At 43.4% G+C, this 17,064-nt stretch overlaps 6 protein-coding genes across 6 annotated transcripts; 2 read left to right on the top strand and 4 right to left on the bottom strand.

Moving 5' to 3' along the window:
* The first annotated feature begins 831 nt into the window (after positions 1 to 831).
* Positions 832 to 2,590, top strand: LOC132265388 (zinc finger protein OZF-like). Its single transcript, XM_059766021.1, has 3 exons — positions 832 to 1,006; positions 1,074 to 1,406; positions 1,469 to 2,590. Exons 1-3 carry the CDS (start codon positions 848 to 850, stop codon positions 2,585 to 2,587), a joined length of 1,611 nt encoding a protein of 536 aa, XP_059622004.1. The 5' UTR covers positions 832 to 847; the 3' UTR covers positions 2,588 to 2,590.
* Positions 2,591 to 2,660: 70 nt separating this feature from the next.
* LOC132265394 (pyrroline-5-carboxylate reductase 1, mitochondrial) lies at positions 2,661 to 4,671 on the top strand. The gene is made up of 5 exons (XM_059766030.1): positions 2,661 to 2,910; positions 3,228 to 3,298; positions 3,710 to 3,886; positions 3,955 to 4,372; positions 4,439 to 4,671. The coding sequence occupies exons 1-5, from the start codon at positions 2,841 to 2,843 to the stop codon at positions 4,513 to 4,515; spliced, it is 813 nt and encodes a 270-aa protein (XP_059622013.1). The 5' UTR covers positions 2,661 to 2,840; the 3' UTR covers positions 4,516 to 4,671.
* Positions 4,672 to 4,789: 118 nt separating this feature from the next.
* Positions 4,790 to 8,255, bottom strand: LOC132265401 (uncharacterized). Its single transcript, XM_059766039.1, has 3 exons — positions 7,743 to 8,255; positions 5,639 to 5,700; positions 4,790 to 5,066 (listed from the first exon to the last, which is right to left on the bottom strand). The coding sequence occupies exons 2-3, from the start codon at positions 5,649 to 5,651 to the stop codon at positions 4,813 to 4,815; spliced, it is 267 nt and encodes an 88-aa protein (XP_059622022.1). The 5' UTR covers positions 5,652 to 5,700; positions 7,743 to 8,255; the 3' UTR covers positions 4,790 to 4,812.
* A 31-nt stretch (positions 8,256 to 8,286) lies between these two features.
* On the bottom strand, positions 8,287 to 11,251 carry LOC132265387 (protein claret segregational). The gene is made up of 3 exons (XM_059766019.1): positions 11,073 to 11,251; positions 9,559 to 11,009; positions 8,287 to 9,499 (listed from the first exon to the last, which is right to left on the bottom strand). Exons 2-3 carry the CDS (start codon positions 11,001 to 11,003, stop codon positions 9,034 to 9,036), a joined length of 1,911 nt encoding a protein of 636 aa, XP_059622002.1. The 5' UTR covers positions 11,004 to 11,009; positions 11,073 to 11,251; the 3' UTR covers positions 8,287 to 9,033.
* A 459-nt stretch (positions 11,252 to 11,710) lies between these two features.
* LOC132264826 (RNA polymerase II-associated protein 1) lies at positions 11,711 to 15,631 on the bottom strand. Its single transcript, XM_059765154.1, has 5 exons — positions 15,419 to 15,631; positions 13,805 to 15,354; positions 13,663 to 13,745; positions 12,011 to 13,609; positions 11,711 to 11,829 (listed from the first exon to the last, which is right to left on the bottom strand). Exons 1-4 carry the CDS (start codon positions 15,567 to 15,569, stop codon positions 12,025 to 12,027), a joined length of 3,369 nt encoding a protein of 1,122 aa, XP_059621137.1. The 5' UTR covers positions 15,570 to 15,631; the 3' UTR covers positions 11,711 to 11,829; positions 12,011 to 12,024.
* A 130-nt stretch (positions 15,632 to 15,761) lies between these two features.
* Positions 15,762 to 16,872, bottom strand: LOC132264828 (uncharacterized). The gene is made up of 3 exons (XM_059765156.1): positions 16,716 to 16,872; positions 16,398 to 16,520; positions 15,762 to 16,334 (listed from the first exon to the last, which is right to left on the bottom strand). The coding sequence occupies exons 1-3, from the start codon at positions 16,772 to 16,774 to the stop codon at positions 15,860 to 15,862; spliced, it is 657 nt and encodes a 218-aa protein (XP_059621139.1). The 5' UTR covers positions 16,775 to 16,872; the 3' UTR covers positions 15,762 to 15,859.
* Between the last annotated feature and the right edge of the window lie 192 nt (positions 16,873 to 17,064).

Consider the following 17,064-nt stretch of genomic DNA (forward strand, 5'->3'; position numbering starts at 1 on the left):
CTCTGGGTGGGAAAACTTTGTGCCACACTTATAAAAAATTCAAGTATGATAAATGAGAGAGAACTCTTCATTATTATAAGGTGTTTAGCCACAGATCCTGCCTGTGTCACGATTCATATGGCAAATTGGGCGTGTGTAAGAAATTAGTGAGGAAAAGTTGGTATTTGAATTTTTAAACCGCCACATTTCGCCCGTCACGATGCGGAAACACCCCCACACATTGTATAATAATAACCAGAAATTAAACATGCTTGAGACAGTCTTGCGAAGGCCATTGTTGAGATATTCAAATAGGGCAAATATAGGGATAATAATCCTGTGCGGGTGAATCGCGAGAGAGCGAGAATTTATATAATGATATTCATTATAAATGGCCAGAACATTAACCCGTAATATTAATTTCTACGTGAAGAGGTAGACACGGAAACTCTTGTTACAATTTCGACTGCGTTAGAATTAATTTCCTTCATTAAAATGTACATATAAAATGCGGTATTCTCGTTGAAAATGAAACACGCGAATAATCCGATTATGTGTAAAGGAACTTTTAAAAGGTGGCGTAGAGAAAAGTTCGAGAATATAAAATGTGCGATTTTTATAAGCTGCAAGTAAAGCGCTTTCCTGCAGCTCCTTGAAACCACTAATGAGTCAGATGGAATAATTAATTCATTTAATTTTTTTTAGAGATTATAAAAATTCTCAGGAGAAAAAGTGTGAAGACGAAGCAAGACCGTTTCTAAGCAGCATATGCTGCACGAGTGAAGGTCTTTGCTTCGTGTCGTTTTCCAATTCCAGTCACCAGAGGCGCTCGTGTGGCTTTGTTTTGGTTTTCCTCGTGCGCAAAATAATGACGGCAATCGCAGAAAATGTGGAAAATACCACGTATTTGGACGAATTATGCAGAATTTGTGCAGTGAAGTGTAGTATTCTCGATGTTTCTGTGTATTCTGACGTGGGACAGCTGAAGGAACTGCAGAGAAAACTGGATTCTTGTCTTCCTATTTCGGTGAGCATTTTTAGTATTCATTCTACATATTCTTTCCTTTTTTCCTCATATTTGGCCTCCTTTTTAGGTGAGAGAGCACGATCCATTCCCTAAGAGACTCTGCGAGAGCTGCTGTTATCAGCTGGAGGCGTTCTATGACTTCCGACGAAGAAGTCTCGAGTCTGAGAATTACTTCAACAATCTCCTGAAGAAATCAGCTGCAGTGACTCCCGGATACTCCAGTGATTCCTTCGCCCACATTGACTTTGAGGGGCTTCAAGAGTCAGAGGAGAAGGAGCGCAAAGAGAACTTCCAATACATTCTCGAGAGTGATGACATTCTCATAAAAGTTGAGGGAAATGGCTCACAGTTCATAGACAACCTTTCTGGGAATGAAATTATCAATTTTGACCAAACAATGGTGGGAGTTTTTAGGTAGGAAAAATAGAAATTTTACTGACAATAGTTACTGAATTATTTCAGCTGTCTGACTCGAATATTTTCAATCTGAAAATGGACCAGAAGGAAGATGGAGCGTTGACCATGAATTCCGAGTCTTTGCCATCAGATCTTAATTTTGAGGATCAACTCTCGGATATGGAAGATGGTATTGGGATGGATATGGAGAATCATCAAGACATTGATGGGTCAGAGTCTGAAGAATCTCCGAGGACTGAAGATATTATCAAGACTGTTGAACCCGAAGTGGAAAACTCACCGAAAGAGAGCCAGAAGAAGAAATCCAAAGCTTGCAGTGTTTGCCAGAAGACTTTTCAGAACAATTTCAAACTGTCAGAGCACATTCTGAGGCACAGCGATCCGAAGCCCTACAAGTGCTCCTTCGAGGGCTGTTCCAAGGGGTTTCAGTCAAAAATCGGACGAGCCCAGCACGAAGCGACACACAAGGGAGTCTTCTTGCTCACGTGTGACAAATGCGGGAAGGGATTCCAGTGCCAGAGCTATCTTACAGTCCATCAGAGAGTTCACTCGGACTTCAAGCCGTTCGCCTGCGCTACTTGCGGGATGCGCTTCAAGGCGAAAGCAACGTTGGTGAACCACGAGAATCGTCACATGGGCATCCAGCCGTTCAAGTGCAGTATTTGCCAGAAGGGATTTGTCACAAAGGCTCTGTGCCAGGCGCATGAAAACACCCACACTTCTGAGGGGAATCAGAAGTATCCTTGCACCGTGTGTAGGAAAATGTTCGTTTGCAAATCCTATCTCAAAGTACACATGAGAATTCACACGAATGATCGACCGTTCGAGTGTGAAGTGTGTGGGAAGAAATTCCTCACGAATATCGACCTGAAAAGCCACCAACAGGTGCACACGAAGGAGAAGAAACACTTCTGTGAGATTTGCGGAAAGAATTTCTCTCGAAAAGACACACTGAATGTCCATAGGCGAACTCACTCAGGCGAGAGACCGTACAAATGTCTCTACTGCGATGATACATTCACAAAATCCTCCATCCGGAATGTGCACATGAAGCTCCACACTGGAGAGAGACCCTTTGGCTGTCCCGTGGACAATTGTGCGAAGAGATTTGTGTCCAAGAGCACCATGATGACCCACATCAAGCGGCACTGCCGACAGAAATGACACTCGGATGTCCATCGGAGATAAGCTGTCGATCGTGAGGATTTTTCCGAGTCCAGTAAACGGTTCTGCGTCAGTGTGACTCTTAATCGCCACAGAGACTGGTCGAAGCATTTTTGCTCTCTATCGAAAATTGTTGACGACTGATAACCCGGCAGTTTGCGGCGATATTGACTGTGTGCCGCAATTGAAGACGAATCAGTGTTGAGAGAGACTTTGAGAGTTACTTGTGAGGTTGCGTGATCGGTTGAAAAAAATGATGAAAATCGGCTTTATTGGAGGTGGAAAGATGGCACAGGCCATGGCGAAGGGATTTATAGCAGCCGGTAAGACGAAGAGCCTTGAATTTTATCCCAAAAGCGCTTAAGAAATCACTGTTTTATCATATTAGATCACAATGGAAAAGTAGAAGCTTCCGTTGGGCGTTTCTCTATATTTTTCCATTTGATAAGATTTCTTGAGTGCAAAGTGAAGCAATATGTCCAGAAATTAGATATAGATATTGCAACAGAGTGGAAATTTACAAACCATTAACCGAAATATTGTCTTATCGGATGCTTTTTTATGTGATAAAATCCCATTCAATGGGCAACCGAAATAGACCTTTGTTTCTCTGATTTTAACGGAATTTCTTTCCTTTCAGGGCTTTCAAAGGCAGAAAATATGATCGCAAGCTGTCATCCTGCCGATCGACTATCAGCTGAAGCCTTCGAAGTGAGTAGCAATACACTAAAATGCATTTACTGGATTATTTACTTAGAGATTGACTGATAGCTCGCTAGCAGTGAAGCTCAGAGTCGCCATGATGATAAATTCATTGGAATAAGTCTGTGAGCATTATCGAATAATACAAAATTATCAAATACAATTAAATATCTGCCAGTATTTTCGTAAACACAATAATTTGATAAAAGAATGTGAGTTTGCATTTCGAATTTCTTGGGTTTATCGCTTCAATTCCAAGAAGAAGGTCGTTTAACGATTAAACACTCTATTGTTGCTCTCAACTTGTTTACATGGATTGTAATTGCTTGGGGATTCGCTGAAATTAGTTTTGGATTAGGAGAAGAAACATTTGGGCAAGTGCTTTGCATGTCTAATACACGTGATTTTTTCCCCATTCAGTCTCTTGGCGCTCAATGCATCGTGAAGAATGTTCCAGTGGTGGAGAAGTCTGATGTCGTTTTCGTCTCTGTGAAACCAACTGTTGTTCCTATTGCGCTGCTGGAAGTGAATGGAGTCAGCGCGGGAAAATTGTTCCTCTCCATCGCGATGGGAGTGACAATCCGCCAATTGGAGAAGGTGAGATCATAAAGGAAGATGGATGTTAAACAGTTTTGATTGTAAATCTCTTTCTCTGCTCGGAACAGAAACTGTCTGAGGAGGCTCGAGTGGTGCGTGTGATGCCCAACACGCCGGCTATCATCAGGAAAGGCTGCTCAGTGTTTGTGCGCGGCTCCAAAGCCACGGACACGGATGTCAAGATCACGCAGACACTCCTCCGTGCTGTCGGATCGTGCGAGGAGGTGCCAGAGTCCCTGATGGATCCCATCACGGCGGTGAGTGGAAGTGGCCCGGCCTATGTGTATCTCATGATCGAGGCGCTGGCCGACGGGGGAGTGAAGATGGGCCTGCCGCGGGATCTGGCCTATCGCCTGGCGTCCCAGACGGTCCTCGGTGCGGGCGGAATGGTGCGCGAAACTGAGGCTCATCCGGCGAAACTCAAAGACGACGTCACGAGTCCTGCTGGTTCCACAGCAGCTGGATTGCATCACTTGGAGCAGAGTGGTGAGTAGAGCTTTGTCAATAGGATCAATCAAGTGGATTTTGCAATGTGCCTCTTGTCTCCTGAAGGCTTCCGGGCGAGTGTTATTGGCGCTGTTGAAGCAGCAACTCGTAGATGTGCAGAAATTGCCAATTCGTCTGATTAGAGGATGGGGAGCAGCCAGGAGACGATATAGCCAACGATCGTTTTCTCTTATCTCAGTGTCTCTATTTTGTAAGGTTTTTTTAGCATGATTTTATACAAAAAGATAGTAATAATAATAATTGTGTACATGCCACTTATGCATGTCTCTTGTTTAAAACATCACAGTCTCAAGTATCGCACCTCGCAATTAACACGAATTAATTCCTCAATCATTCGGATAGTTATCGTATATCTCGTATGTAGTGTTGTAGTGTGAAAGACCTTAGGCGGTAGACTTAGCGGGTAGGAGATTGGGTGATCACGAGGAGCCGATGAGGAACCACGGCAGGATCACTGTGACTGCCAAGGCGGCCACGCAAGTGGCGCAGACAATGACAGCGTGGAACTTCTTGCTGCTGTCCTCATCCTCGTGCTCAGCCGGATCTTTGACGTATTCCAGCACCTCCACGTCGCAGCGAAAGCGCACCTTCGCCTTGGACGAGCCATCTTGGCGCCATATCAAATGGCCAGATGATTCACGTCGCTCCAGATTCCAAATCGGCTCAGATGCCACTGCAAAGATGAGTGATAGAGCGCATTAGGGCACAATAACAATAACATTTGGAGGGAAAGAATGTGGTGTGATAAGGCGAAACACGCTCAAGATTGACGACGAAAGCAGTCGTACCACCTGTAGTGATAATTCGGTGAAGGTTGCCTTAATCATCACTTCAAATTGCCATCGCGATAAGGCAACCCCTGGCGTGATAAGGCTTCACTTTCTGCGTAAAGGTATGGAGGAAAAACACAGTGGTAAAATGTGGGACTCATGATTAAGTGGTGTGATTATGAAGGCACAAAGTTCGTAGGAAATCTTTGTAAATTTTTATTACTGACGACATTAACAAAATCATACGACCAAGCTCTCTATAAATAAATATTTCACCGATGATGCAAAGAGCTAGAGATGAATAATAAAAGTCGGAAAAAGTCGCGGTGTTTGTGTAAAAAATTAGTGTTCTATTGGATGTTTTCGAGAAGCCCCAAAGCGCACGTGTTTTCTGATCTATTTCTGCCCTCCATTCATAAAAAGCCAGGGTGAAAATAGGCCGAATTCTTTTCAAGAGTGGTAAGAAAAATGATACCTGTGACTGTCATTGTGATGAAGCGTTATTTCTCCACAAAGAACCCGACTTCTTTTGGCGCTCTGAAAAGAAAGACAAAGCGGGGAAACTAAATCAATACATGATGGAAAAACCATTGGGAAATTTGCTGTGGTGTTGGCATTAAAGGGTGGGCATTATATTCGCTTTGTAATTGATTCCCGTACAGAAAATTGGTGAGATTTCCCAGAAACAGCCGCGTTAAATATTTGAATGTGACTTTATTGGTGAAAATACACACCAAGAATGTTAATCTCATTTAATATTTACGCTTTGCGAATTTTATCTTATCCCTGTTTCGTGAATTTCGAGGCCTCTTTTGTACTCTTAAGGATTATTCTCTTTCATCACCGAACAACCGAGTGTCTCATTAGCAGCAACATAATTACATGGAATTTCTTTCCCCCTTTCATCACTCCCATGTTAGTTACAGCTTCAAACGCTGTGGTGTTAAATTGATTTGTAATTGGATTGCGGGTGAAAATATGGTTTTATATGCTTTTCAAATTGACAAGTTTATTCCTCATGGAAACAAGATTAATTTCAGCGGGTAAATAAACTTCAAAGTGGCTCAATTTCGATTCATCGCTTATTTGTAAACTACATTTGACATGATGTTTACCGTGGAATCGTCACAGAGGCGATCACATTAATTATCACTTAATGTTCTTTGTATCAACAAGAGAAATATTTGAGATTCCGCTGTTGACTATTAGGATTGACAAAGGAATAACATTTATTTGCGTTGGAGATTTTCTCTCAAAATAGCATCACTGTGATCATTGTCAATATTTATAAACAAAACCCATTTGAGTGCATTGATAAAATATTTCTAAACTCAGCAAATTAATAATAAAAATTGAAGTGACTTTTTGCTCTCATAAAGTATGTTATTTCTAGTGTAATCTCTTGCGATGGAAATTTATGAGTCAGTATTATTGGTAATATAATTAAAACTTTGGTGCTTAATCTTTCAGTGTGGCACAATCGATGATAAAATTATAAATACACTAAGTTGTAGCGAAAAAGTCAAGAGATATACTTGTGAATTGTTATATAAATTAAATTGGCTTGTATTGTTGGTGTTTTCAGTAGAAACCCCTCTCTATTCGTGCAGATAAAGGGTTTGTTTTTCACAATTCTGACAGCATTGAGACGGAAAATATTAAAGTTTAATCACGTCAATTCAAACTTAAGACACATTTGCTATCAAAGCATTTTCAATTCTGTAATTGCGCCGGAAAATTCAACTCTTCCCTCATTTGCCATTGTGGCTTTGCTAAGGGAGTTTCAAGTACACTTTTCCCTCTTGTTATATATCTTAAGAACTCTGGGGGAATTTCAAAGTGATGCCTCAAGAGAGGAAAGAGATCACGCAACATCTTTCCAAACTTAAACAATTGTTTGCAATCAAGAAAATTGTCCTCTCGAGAAGTTCGCAAGTTGTGTATTGTGTGGGTTTTCGCAGGAGGGATTTTCGCTTTACGAGGAGTGGCCAGAATGACGTGAGAACAAAGAGTCAAGCACGCGGTCAATGGTCACGCGAACTCGCGAGTCTCTTATCATGACGAATTGAGGATTTTCGCGCGAGCCACACACAGAGAGTCACATTCAATTAAAATCCGGATTAGCCTCTTCCCTCCCTCACTTCAGTGTGTGTGCATGAAAGTGGCTAAAGTTTAGCGGAGAGATTCATGCTTGGATTGCAAAAATAAATTGACTTTTTTTTTTGTTTCTTATTATCCTGCATGATGAATTTCGTTTCGTGGGAAATTCGCGCATTCATTCGGTGTTCTTTTTCTCCTTTTCGCTGCGCTGCTGATAAAGAAAATTTACAACACTGTCTGCCTGTGTGTGGGGGCAAAACTCCTATAATTGCATATGGATTTATTTTTAAAAACCTTCCATCGTAATTTATTTCACCATGTCTGTCGACTTGAAAGACACAAATTTATATTCCAAACCCGATTGCATGGAATGTGTGCCTTTGAAAAGTGTCTCTCATTTAGAGCTATGCAAATAGATTAAGGCGCGATTCTTGGGCACAGTGTTGTGTGTGTGCTTAAAATAATTTCTGTACACTCACGGTCTCTCTGGGTTTTAAATTGAGCCTCTCCAGCGCTGAGTGACGCTCTCTGATGGTGTTTGTCGCAGAGAAACTCCACAAAGATTGTCTTGTTAGGCGTGATTTGGCGTCAACCTTGGTCGCACTGCGGACGATTGGTGTTTTCAGCAACGTTTTCACTGCTTCTGCCGCCTCTCCAAATCCACCATAAGTTCTAACAATGCAACACGTAATATCGATTTCTGCCTCCTTCTGCAGACGTGTTGTGCAAATCACACATAAAATCGATCCGCACACTTTCACCTTTTCAAACCATCTGTTGGATATTTTTACTCTTCCCCGTTTGCTTATGCTGTTGAATTATTCTGTACGGTCGATTATGAATTCTTGAAAAATTCATAGACCACAAAAAACTCACGGATCAAATTGGTCAATAACACCGAATCGCACTGGGGAAATTGGTGTCTAGAAAATGAAACGGAAACAGTGAATGGCAATCGCGTGCGTCGCAGGCAACGTCAAGAGTGCTTTTGAGACGCACTTGGTCAAAAATGCGCTTCGCTGTGTGGCAAAATATCCCCACCAAGTCCCATGCTGCGATATCTGTCCCACTCTCGCTGCCACGAAGCGGATCTCAGGCTCTCAGTCGTGCATTGGAAGCACACTTGTGGAGTTTGCGACGTGTAACTACTGTAGCGCTAATGCTGCTCGCAGGTTCTGGGCTTAAACCCGCACCAGAGATTTCCCATGTAGTAAAGCAACGGAGAAATAGATGTTAAGCACTTTAATTGTGGCTTAAGACACGCAACTGTTAACTAGCATTCCAGCCACTCTGGCAATTTTCTTGATAAGAGATTCTACGATTGAATTGTTTGATGAGATGTTTAGCAAGTCGCTCAGGGACGAAAGTGGGGAATCTGCATAGAAATTCTGCGTGCAATTGTGCTCTCAAAGACACGCAAAGTGCAAACAGTGCACAGAGCATTTTACGTAATGATCACTTATGCCACAACTGCAAATTTGTGTTGTAAATGACATCATTTTGTTTCCTTTGGGTTGGGAAAATGCGTCATAAAAAGTGCAAAACTGACTGATTTTTAAATTTGAGACTATTTTCAATTAAATCGTGATGGGAAAAGTGAGCCAAAAACGTGGTAAACTGGATTTTAGACCAAACCGACCAAACTCAATTGAAGAAAAATCACCCAAAGACGATGGAAAGTTTACTGCGAATTCAAAACGATCATTGGAGGAACGCTTATTTGAATTGTATTTCTTCAATAAAATATTTTTTACGAGTCTCAACGCGAAATTAATTATTTAAAACTCTATTCTTGCGAATCTTGCTCATTCTCACGTGATTCACTGAAGAGGCGAATCTCAGTGACTTCACAGACTCCGTGTAGCACTCTTGGAATGGCGCCACATTGATGAACATCAGCGTCTTGGAGTTTCCTCCGAGGCTTGGCATGAGGAGGTAAGTCAGCTTCGAGTTCCGGTAGGGAACGTGATCGTTCTTATTCAGAATCGCCATGATCACGTTCGTGAGTTCGCTGAGACTGCGATTGATCTTCTTCGTTTCGTCCATTCGCGTGCTGGTTTTTGGACTCTCACTGCCGGCCAAATCCACCAGATTTATCGTGCCAACGCTCTTCTCCTGCTTTCCCTCGTGCACGCCGATGAGCTGCAGGCGCGTGATGGCATGCGACCGTGAGGAGCGCTCATTGCCGACTGTGCACGCGGTGGCACGATTGCTCTTCGCCACGTCCATGAAATACCTAACAAGGGAAACCAAGATTTGTTATTCTGAAGATGGGGACAGTCATCGAGGAATTACCTGAGCTCCTCCGGACTCTCCACCAATTTCTCCGTGATGTTGCTCACATACACGTCCGTCTTGTTCGTCGGGCTGACCATTCTGATCTCCAGATCAGTGGCGTTGGGATCCAGCAGATCGTAGAGCACTTCGTTGTAGATCTCGAGGAAAGTGGCGCGAATTTCATACTCCCATCCAATTCGCCGGTAGTTCTTCAGCGAGTTGAACAGCAGATCCACCGTACGCGGAATAACGCCCTGATTCTCCTCGCTTCCATCCATCGTGTACGTCTTCCCGGATCCCGTCTGGCCATAGGCGAAGATGCACACGTTGTAGCCATCGAGAGCGGACTGGATCAGTGGCGAAACCATGCCGAAGACGTCCTCCTGAGACGTCCTGGGATGAAACACTTGATCGAAGGTGAACTCCAAGTGTGTGCCCTTATTCTTCGGATCCGTGGCGGTGATTTCCAGTGAGGCTTCGTCCAAATACTGCCATCCGCACAGCGCTCTCTCCGCCTCGCTCGCTAGCGGCGGCCGGACGCGGCAGAACACGCGGATGTTGCCACGCAAGTCCATCATCTGATTGTGGATATCCTTGCGCTCCATCACGCTGGCGAACAACTGATCCCTGCAAGCCTCCAGATCCTGCCGCATGCTGTCATTCTCATTGGTGAAGAACTCGCACGTCTCCTTCAGATACTCCACTTCAGCCTTCAGCTTCTTCTCGCTCTCTTGCGCTGTCTTGCACGCCGCAGAGACATTCTTCAGCTGCTCCTCCGCTTTCTCCAAACTCTCGGTCAGTACGGCGATCTTTTCCGATGAGATCTTCGACTCCTTCTCCAAACACTCGTTGTGCTTCCGCGTGGCGGCCAATTCTTGCTGGCATTTCTGGAGTTCCGCCTGGGACTCTTCATACATCTCCGGAAGGTTGTCAATCTCCATCAATTGCTGCTTCTGCGCATCAAACTTCTCCTTCAGAGCATTATACTTCTCAAGCTGAGCATTGTACCTCGCCTTGTAGTCATATGGCGGGATTCTCTTGACGGGAGGCGCTTTGGAAGCCGTCACAGTCTTGACAGGAGCCGGTTTCGCCGCGGGAGGCTTCGCCTTTGTCCCCACTGCGCCAGTTCCAGGCGGTGGTTTCGCCTTTGTGACAGCCGGAGCCACTCGCTTCGCTGGAATTGGGGCCAGTGTGGAAGCAGTTCTCTTTAGCGGATTCACAGCAGCAATGCTCGGAAGATCGTTGAAAGATCTGCTCCGACGGAGCTTCGCCCGTGGCTCCTTGGCTCTTGCTATATCTGGAGATCCTGCGCGTTTTCGGGGCGGCAGATTGGCCAGCTCTCGTGACAAAGGCAACCGTCCGGAAGCTGTAGGTAGAAATGCCGAGGCGCTCTTACTCGATGACGCCAAAGGTGGCTTTGCCGGCTTCGGTATGCCACTTGGCTTGTCCAGACGCCTGCTCATGTTTTCCTACAATATTCAATGGATATCACTAGAGGCACAACTCATCTCACGAACAGCACCACAATTTACCTGAATCTTTGGAGATTTTCGCGGTAAAATTGCACTTTTCACAGAGCTTCTATTTTCCAGCCACCGCTGTTTTTGTTTTATCGACAGAGTGAAGTTGGCCGCATTCACCGTTCAATTTTGAATAGATCAAGCCAGCGAAACATCCAAAATTATAGGTGAGATTCAATTGATTTAAAAAGAAAATGTGAGTGTTCTGGTAGAATATCATGTGAAATAGCGTAGAAGATCGGAAAATTTGAAAATTGTTATGAAAATCTTAATGAAATTAAAAGTTATCGATGCGGAAAGTCGTTGTGAAATACTGGCATAGCAGTAGTGTTGCCAACCCAATAATCAAAATTAGACATTCGTCGGAATTGTCTAGCGCGTCTATTGAATATCCAATTATGAATTATTCAGAATAAAACGAACAATCCCAGCTCTAATTTCAACTTTGCGCTGCATGCTTTGTGGACATTAATCACTTTAGAGGCCACACGGATTTTCATGTGACACCGAAACTATGAATATTATTAAAGAGCTAATAAAGAGCATTACGTGAATTCAGGCTGCAAAGTTTTCCTGTGATGTCCCACTGAATAAATTATTGTGCATTGAGTCAATTGAAGTTCCAAACAGAAGTTAAAGTTTCAGCAGCCTTCAGAGATATTTCAAATTTTAATTTAAACAAACTTCTCTCAGTTTCTCCATTTCAATTTCAATGAATTATAATTCGAAATGTCCACAGAAGTTCAGGTGAGATGGCGATGAAAGAAATCTGCAATGATATGAAATGCTTTCATTACTTATTTATACGAAATTGATTAACCACGACACAATGAACAGTAAATTTTTAATTAGTGGTAATTGACAACGCACTTCCTCTTTAAAATTCGTGTGGCAATTGAAATTAATTACGATTGCAATGAAAGTGAAAGTGAATGGCCCAAAGACAGTACCTTGACAGACAAGATTAGGAATCCCGCTTGCATTTTAGATGGTGCTCTGCAATTCTGTAGGGAATCGATTCCTTCCTCAGGCAGTTCGAATTGAGAGCCTGATTGTAGAGTTTCAGCACAGATGTGTCTTTCTCATGAGGCTCCAGATAGGGTTGAATTGAGCCACCGCAGAGTTGATCTTCTGAGCAGGTGATGAAGCGCAGGACCGCAATATGTTCTGACCAGACCATTTTTCTCCACTTGGCGTCGTATTTCTGCGCCAGAGGCACAAGAACCATGGCACTGAAGAGATCATCGCCATAGCTAGAGCTCTGAAACTGGTTCAGAAAGATTGTGTAGATGCTCTCGAAGTCATGCTTCTCCTGAAGCTTCAGCGTGAACTTGAACGTCGGACTCCTCGCGAAAAGACTGGAGATTCTGTTCCCCAACCGCTCTTTAATCGCGCTTTCCAGAAAGCGACACTCGATGCTGAGGAATGGCATCATCAGGAACATGTACTCTTCTGATGGAGTTACTGGAATCAGACAGTTTTCCTCCAAGAGTCCCAGGAATCCCAATGAAGCGGTGAGAATTTCATCTTGAACTTGTGGATTAATGACAAACAGTGGCATTGTCTCTGAAGTGTGCTGCTCGAGGAAGATTGTCAGCATAGCCAAGGGCCAATTATCCGGCAGCAAATTTTTCTTCCAATTGCTTGATGAAAGCGGAAACTTTGATGTAATTTCCAACTCTCCAAAGTTCAGCGAATAAAACTTCCAATAGACGATATTCCAAAGGAAGTGATCAATTTGAGTGACAGCAGAACTGCTGTAAAAATGACTATTGAAGATTATGTTGATAAAGAGGTCCTTCACGTTGGAAATATTTTCCTCTCCCTTGAGAAGCTTCAGGACCTTCATGGCTGTTTTTAGAGTCAGGTCCTTGTCGCAGAGATCCATTTTCAGAAGCACGAGCAGGAGTTGAATTTCATGTCGACAATACCAATTCACTTCATTTTTCAACTTTGCGTCCACAATGTTCGTGAAATACTCTTCCACGTTCTTCTGGACATTCCATTTCAGTGTCACACCTTTACCAAATTTCCGGCATACTTCTACCACACTAAGTAGAACAGTTCCTGGGAAGTTGAAGGGCAATTGGAGCTGAGGTTCGTCAGAGTGTTCCTTAAAGGCAACTCCTCCAAGATTGGAGAGCGCTTCGAAGGCTTTGCTTCGGTCTCTGTGGGGATGGATGAGAGAGGATGTAGCGATTAAATCCCTCCACAGATTAATGTGCTTGTCACTGATCAGGAACTTCTGGAAGTAGTCCAACATAAACTCCTCGACAACTTGTGGGGATTGTTGCAAGACAAGCTCAAAACAGGTCGTCAAGAGGATGTTGTGGGAGAAGTCAGAGGTTTTACTCTGCGTGAAGAGCGCTGTCCACTTCTTGAGGCAGTGTGAGAGTTGGGAAAAGCGTTGCGGCGTCCACTCGAACGTTGGATGGTTGAGAGTGGCCAGAAGAACTGCTGCATGATGCCTCATCAATTGAGATCCATCAGTGAATGGCATGAATTGGAAGTTCCACTCGAGATTGGTTTGAATGGCATCAACAAAGTCACTAGAAGAGAATGAATTTAGTAAGGATTTAATTATAAAAGTCGATTTGATTACCTTATTCTGGGTTTGAGAGGATCAAAGGTTAGCCAAACTCTCAGTAAGCGGAAGGATTCCAACTGGAGTTGAATGAAATCAGCCTGAAATATGTATAGAAATAATTAATCACTGAACGTGTGAAACAATAAAGCAAATTTACAGTCAAATCTCGACGATTGCAGCAATATTCCAGGAGAACATCTTTCATATCGAATTTCTGCAGGATTGCCCAGGAATTCTCTGTTGCCACAATCACTCTGAAGAGTTTTAGTATTGTGGCCTGCACCTTTCCACTATCCATGGGAATGCGCGGTAATTCAGTGAGGTAAGACGTTCTCAAAGCAGTTAAGATCTCATGATGATCCAGCATTTCTCGCACGAAGCCTCTTCCCTCTCGACAAATCCGAATGAGAATGCGAGTCAGTGCGACAACTCCTGTGCCAGAAACCATTTCATTGGCGAGAAGATAGTGAATTCTCTTCAGAATGTTCGTCCTCATCAGGCACTTGAGCAAATCCACTTCGGCCAAGTGGAAATCATTCATTTGCTCAATGTTACTCATGTCCTCGTCCATATCTGAGCTGTTTAACTTGAGCTTTGAGAAGTTCTTCTCCAAATCCGCAGACTCTGTTCCTCTAGTCACTGGCTGGACAATGCCCAGTTGAGTTTCAAACACTGTGTCCAGGAGCAATTCGTCGATTTCATTGTAGAGGAGTGCAGAGAGTCCCACCAGTGCAGCCTCAGCTACAGAAGCTGTGGAATCATCAAGAGCGAAGCGCAAGAGGAAGAAGATTTTGCTGATAGGAAGATCTGAGATCTCATCGTAGAATCCCTGGTTGTAGATCCGAACAATTCCGGCAATTGCGCCCAGCGCTTGAATTCTCTGCTGCATGACATTCGATCTGGCGAGTCTGAAGAGCTCCTGAATAGTGTATCCCGGTCGAAAAGGGTCCTCGCCATGCAGATAAAGTTCCCGATTATCCGTGCTGTTTTCATCCTTCTCCACATAGGGCAAGAGAATTCCCTTCCAGTCAAATCGGGCCTCAAATGTTTCTCCTGGTTTCAGCTTTGGGATGTTCTTCGGAACATTCTGCATCCATTGGAATTTATCCGCCTCGAATTTGTCAAAATTAACCCAATTCTTCCTCTCATCAGATTGCAGAATGTCCACATCGGGAACTTCCATTCTGTCTTTGGATTCTGCAGATGTTGAAGGCACAGAAATCTCATCCACTTCCATAGGTTCAGGTTTCTGCCTCTTGGATCGAATGAAATCCAGCAATTTTGGGTCAATCGTTCTCATCAATTTCTCTCTCTCTTCCTCAATCTCTTCTTTGGACATTTGTGACAATGTTCGGATGTTTTCTTCATGGATTGTGGAGGATTCTGATCCAGTGACGATATAACTTTTCTCCCCAAAGCATGGAATCTTCTCTGTTTTGCTGCTTTCTGGAGAAGTGTTCTTCGCTTTCTTCTCTTGTAACTTTGCAAAAATGCTCTTACCCACGCTCTTAGTGTGTATGTCGATTTTCTCTGTCTTTGGGAATGATTCTTCGACCATTGGTTCATCACTTCTTGCACCAGATTGGCTTTCCGGATGTCTTTCCACAATATCTCCCAATACAAAGGCGTTGGGCTTATTGTCACTTTCTGCGCTTTTGTCCTGGGTTTCCTTGTTCCTCGACCTGGCGAAGAGTGATTGCTTCTTCCCTGCAAATTAATTATAATCAGATATATTCTAGGAATTTCAGAATATTTAGAAATATAAACAAACCTGAATCTGAGCTCGTGCTTGATGACTCTCCAACTCGAACGCATTTTGCAGACGGTTGAAATGAAGCATTCTGACGCTTCTCACTCAAATATTCATTCTGGAACTGTAGGATGTCCTTTTCAGAATCCGAAGGCTTCGGTCTTTTCAGCATTTTAACTTTAATTCACAAGAAAATTCACTCTCAGCAACACGCGCAATTTGTTGATTGTCAAACTGTGTGGATTTGGAAGGTTTCATGGACGATGAAAAGAAATTGATTGGATTCCACTTTCCATTGAAACGGTTTGCGTCTTGGGAATTTATACTCAGAAAAATTCAGGAATAAAATGTTTGAATCAATGCATTTTAAAACCTCATTCAAAATCATGCATTTCAACTTCATAAAATTCTCCACTGTCTTACAAGTAATTTTAAATAGTCCACAATGAATCCGGGCGTAGTTTAGATGAGTCTGGGAACAGTAATCCTCACAGTGCACTTCTTCCTGGGGAAAGTCTTGTTGCTGAAGAGGAACTTTATCGACTTATCGTGGTACTTGTTTGCTCTCGATCGCCTGTACAAATAGCAAAGGGCCATATGGAAGAAACTCTTCTTCTCCATCACGCGACAATCGTCCAGATGTTGAATAAGAGCGAAGCGGTTTATCACAAAGTTCCTGTACAGGATTATCGAATAGAAGCGCGACCGCGAAATGTACGATGGAACTCCAGGGTTGTTGAGGATGCACAGAAACTTGAGGTTGGGAAAGCGATCCGCCAGAACTGCGATGAATTCTGGGTAGTTTTGGATGTTACAGTTGTTGGCCCAGAATGTGGACAAACCGTTGATGTGCGGCAGTGTGCGGATGAACATGTGAGTGTTGCCGTCCAGGACGAGAGTGTGGAGCTTCGTGAAGTAGCCGAGGAAGGAGAGATCCCTGGAAGATAATGAGTTGGGAATGAATTTTCGAGGCACAAAATTGCATCAGAAAGGGCTTTACGTTAGATCATTTCCCGTGAGATCGAGGGCGTGCGTTCGAGGTCCCAGGAATCTCGCATAGTCGGTATTTACGTTGGTCAGTTCCTCGTAAGAGAGCGTTAGAGCACCGTTGAATTCCACAACACTGCAAAGATTCGGAGGTTTTATGCAATATTTACAAACTCGCCGAATTCCCATAAATTAAACAAGTCCCAATTTTATATCGCAAGCCTCTTATCAGCAAGAAAAACGGTTAAATTGATTAGTTGACCGCAGTGGGTCAACAAATTCCATGATACAATTAATCCACACAATCGAAGCACTCTATTTTTGCACCAACCTCAAGTCCTCCAGGGAACTGCCCACGGAGGTTCTGAAGGAGTCGTTGAAAAAGTCCATCTCCAGCAGTGCCAATTCTCCAGAGACACTTTTCCAAGAGATCCTCACTAACCAACTGTCTGCCAGAATGTAAATGCGAGCGCCGAGAGGCTGTCTCTGAGCAGAGAGTAAATGCTCGAGATCAATGCTGAAAATGTGAGCTTATCATGGGCTGCACATGTAAATATTATCTCTGATTCATTACCCATTGAGAGTGTGTTTATTTGAAGAACGATTACTCTGGTGTGTACAAAAACGACAATTATGAACTAAAGATCATTTCGGAGGCTAATCAACACTAGACAAGTTAT

Source organism: Phlebotomus argentipes, unplaced genomic scaffold, assembly GCF_947086385.1.
Source record: "Phlebotomus argentipes unplaced genomic scaffold, Phlebotomus argentipes genome assembly contig_2, whole genome shotgun sequence".
NCBI classification, from domain to species: domain Eukaryota; kingdom Metazoa; phylum Arthropoda; class Insecta; order Diptera; family Psychodidae; genus Phlebotomus; species Phlebotomus argentipes.